Source organism: Tasmannia lanceolata, unplaced genomic scaffold, assembly GCF_043159265.1.
Source record: "Tasmannia lanceolata isolate RefF3 unplaced genomic scaffold, GAP_Taslan_0.1 ptg000018l, whole genome shotgun sequence".
Lineage (NCBI taxonomy): Eukaryota > Viridiplantae > Streptophyta > Magnoliopsida > Canellales > Winteraceae > Tasmannia > Tasmannia lanceolata.
In genome coordinates, this window is record NW_027518695.1 from 27,797,631 (window position 1) to 27,800,000 (window position 2,370).

Genomic DNA, 2,370 nt, shown 5'->3' on the forward strand with positions numbered 1-2,370 from the left:
TTCTCTGAATAATGGTACTCTTTTCTTTATATTCTCTTTATATTAACTTAAAGATGAATAATGGTATGCTTCTCTTTATATTAATTTAAAGACGAAAGGTTGAAATATTTGAAAACGCCACAAAAATATCATGTTTCCTTCAATTATTTCATTGTTTTGTATATCTTATAGTGAAACATAAAAAAAAAATTACAAATAGTTTCTGTTAACATGCATATAGATGATAGATAGGAAATCATGCAAAAATTGTGAGGTTAGGGAGGATAACAAAGGAAGGAGAAAGCTAGTTTGTAAAGCTCTGTATTGTGATTCGTTTTGTGATGTAGATGGCTTGTTTCGAGCATACATGGTGGCAGTTTCTAAAGATTTTTGATGTAATGCAGTCTAATTAAATCTGATGTGATACTGTACTCTGCATTGTACATTGAGATACTCAAGAAATTTATGGTTAACAAATATCCATTAAACCATGAGTAGAAAATCAACTAATAGCTGGAATTAAAAATTGAGAAAACGGTTCCTACACATGTGTAGATAAGTTATCTACACACTAGCTTAAAATATAGTGGGGGCCACATTATTTGGGTGATCCAAACCATTCATTTTTAAGGCCCTCACATAGATAGGGTGTCCATAAAAAATCAGATCCATAAGATCATCATAACCATTCGAACTGTAGAGGCAAAAAATGGACTAATTTGTGAAGGTTTAAAGACATCCATTTTACCTCCACAAATCGTAGGGTTGGGATGATCCTATGTATCTGATTTTTTGTAGACACCCTATCTATGTGAGGGCCTTTAAAATGGATGGCTTGGATCACCCAAACAATGTGGGCCCCCACTGTATTTTAAGCTAGTGTGTAGAGAACTCTCTACACATATGTGTAGGAACCGTTTTCTCTTAAAAATTTCCAATTTCCAACAACCAAAATTAATACACAATCCCACATATCAATTTAACTCACATAAAAGCAACTATCAGCTAAAGAAAAGATTTATGCCCACCATTGATGAAAACTTGACCAACAACAAAAAGTTTTGAAGTGGAACTTTGATTATGAATTATTTTACCATTGTTGTAGCCAGTCAATTATAAATTGTCCTTCAAAGCGCACGCCAAAAGCTGTTATCTAGGTTAAACAATGAAATTAGGAAAAAAATAAAAAAAAAACCAAAATATTACTTTCTTAAAAACAGAAAATCCAGAAAAGATTAATTTCTTATACAGCCGAGCCAAAGAAAGCAATCTATCTCATCTTTTTCCAAACATAAAGCCAAATAAACAAATTAACTTGAAGTGAATCAACAATTCGCAACAACTAAAATCAATATCAAACTCATGGTTAACATATATCCATGAAACCATGCTTAGTAGAAAATCAACTAATAGCTAGAATTAAAATTTCCAATTTCCAACAACCAAACTTGATATACAATCCCACATATTAATTTAACTCGCATAAAAACAACTAACAACTGGAAAAAAACAAAGGTTTTATGCCCACCATTCAAACTGCAATAAAACCTAAGAAGAAGTAAAAGATTAACAAACCTGGGAGGAAAAAAGAAGAAAGAAAACACATGTGTTTTTAGAAGGATGCCACTTAGGACGAAGGCGGGACAGGGGACTTGTCCACGTGGGCGTGAACAGTGAAACCCCAATCCTGCTATATTATAATAGAATAGATTTTAGGATTTTAGAGAAAATTTAGTTTCTTTCTAGGAATTTAAGAGAGTCGAGTCCTTTCATTGTTTTTTTTCTGTTTCTTTCCTAGTTGTATTCAAATATATATTCACAATCGTAAACGTTATGAATAAAAGTATGGGTGTTTTTTCTATGGGAATCTCTCGTCCATCTCTCACTTTCAAACCTCACCATTCTCCCACCATGTACAGAACCACTCATGGGATCGAATCTCCTTCTATAGTCCTCATGGCATCACATCAAAACCCTAGATACTCTTGTGCTTTCTCAGGAAAAACCTTCTCTACTCTCTTATCTAGCATCAAGAGCACAAGATTTTACCTTCAACATAAGCTTCTAAGAAAACCCAATTCCCGAATTAACGCTATAGTTGGAGATGATGAAGGGAAATTGGCCATGGATAGAGGACGACTTGCACTTGCTTCTGCAATTACTGTCTTGTTGGCAATCATCAATCGCGTTCTCTATAAGCTCGCGCTTGTTCCTATGAAGCAGTACCCCTTCTTTTTGGCTCAGGTCACAACTTTCGGGTAATTTTTCTGTGAATGCTCCCTGGCTCCCTTCCCTTTTCGTTTTTTTTGTGTGTTTTACCTAAGGCTGCAACTTGGGTTGGGTTTTCTTGTGGGTTGGGTTTAGAAATCATGGGTGTTGGGTAGGGAAGGG

General features: G+C 34.7%; 1 protein-coding gene across 1 annotated transcript in view; it reads left to right on the forward strand.

Moving 5' to 3' along the window:
* The first annotated feature begins 1,698 nt into the window (after positions 1-1,698).
* The window catches only part of CLT2 (CRT (chloroquine-resistance transporter)-like transporter 2), a 23,255-nt gene continuing 22,583 nt past the window's right edge, over positions 1,699-2,370 (forward strand). The window contains exon 1 of the mRNA XM_077360653.1: positions 1,699-2,237. Coding sequence (XP_077216768.1) covers positions 1,813-2,237 — 425 coding nt within the window. The 5' untranslated portion in view covers positions 1,699-1,812. The remainder of the gene's footprint in view (positions 2,238-2,370) is intronic.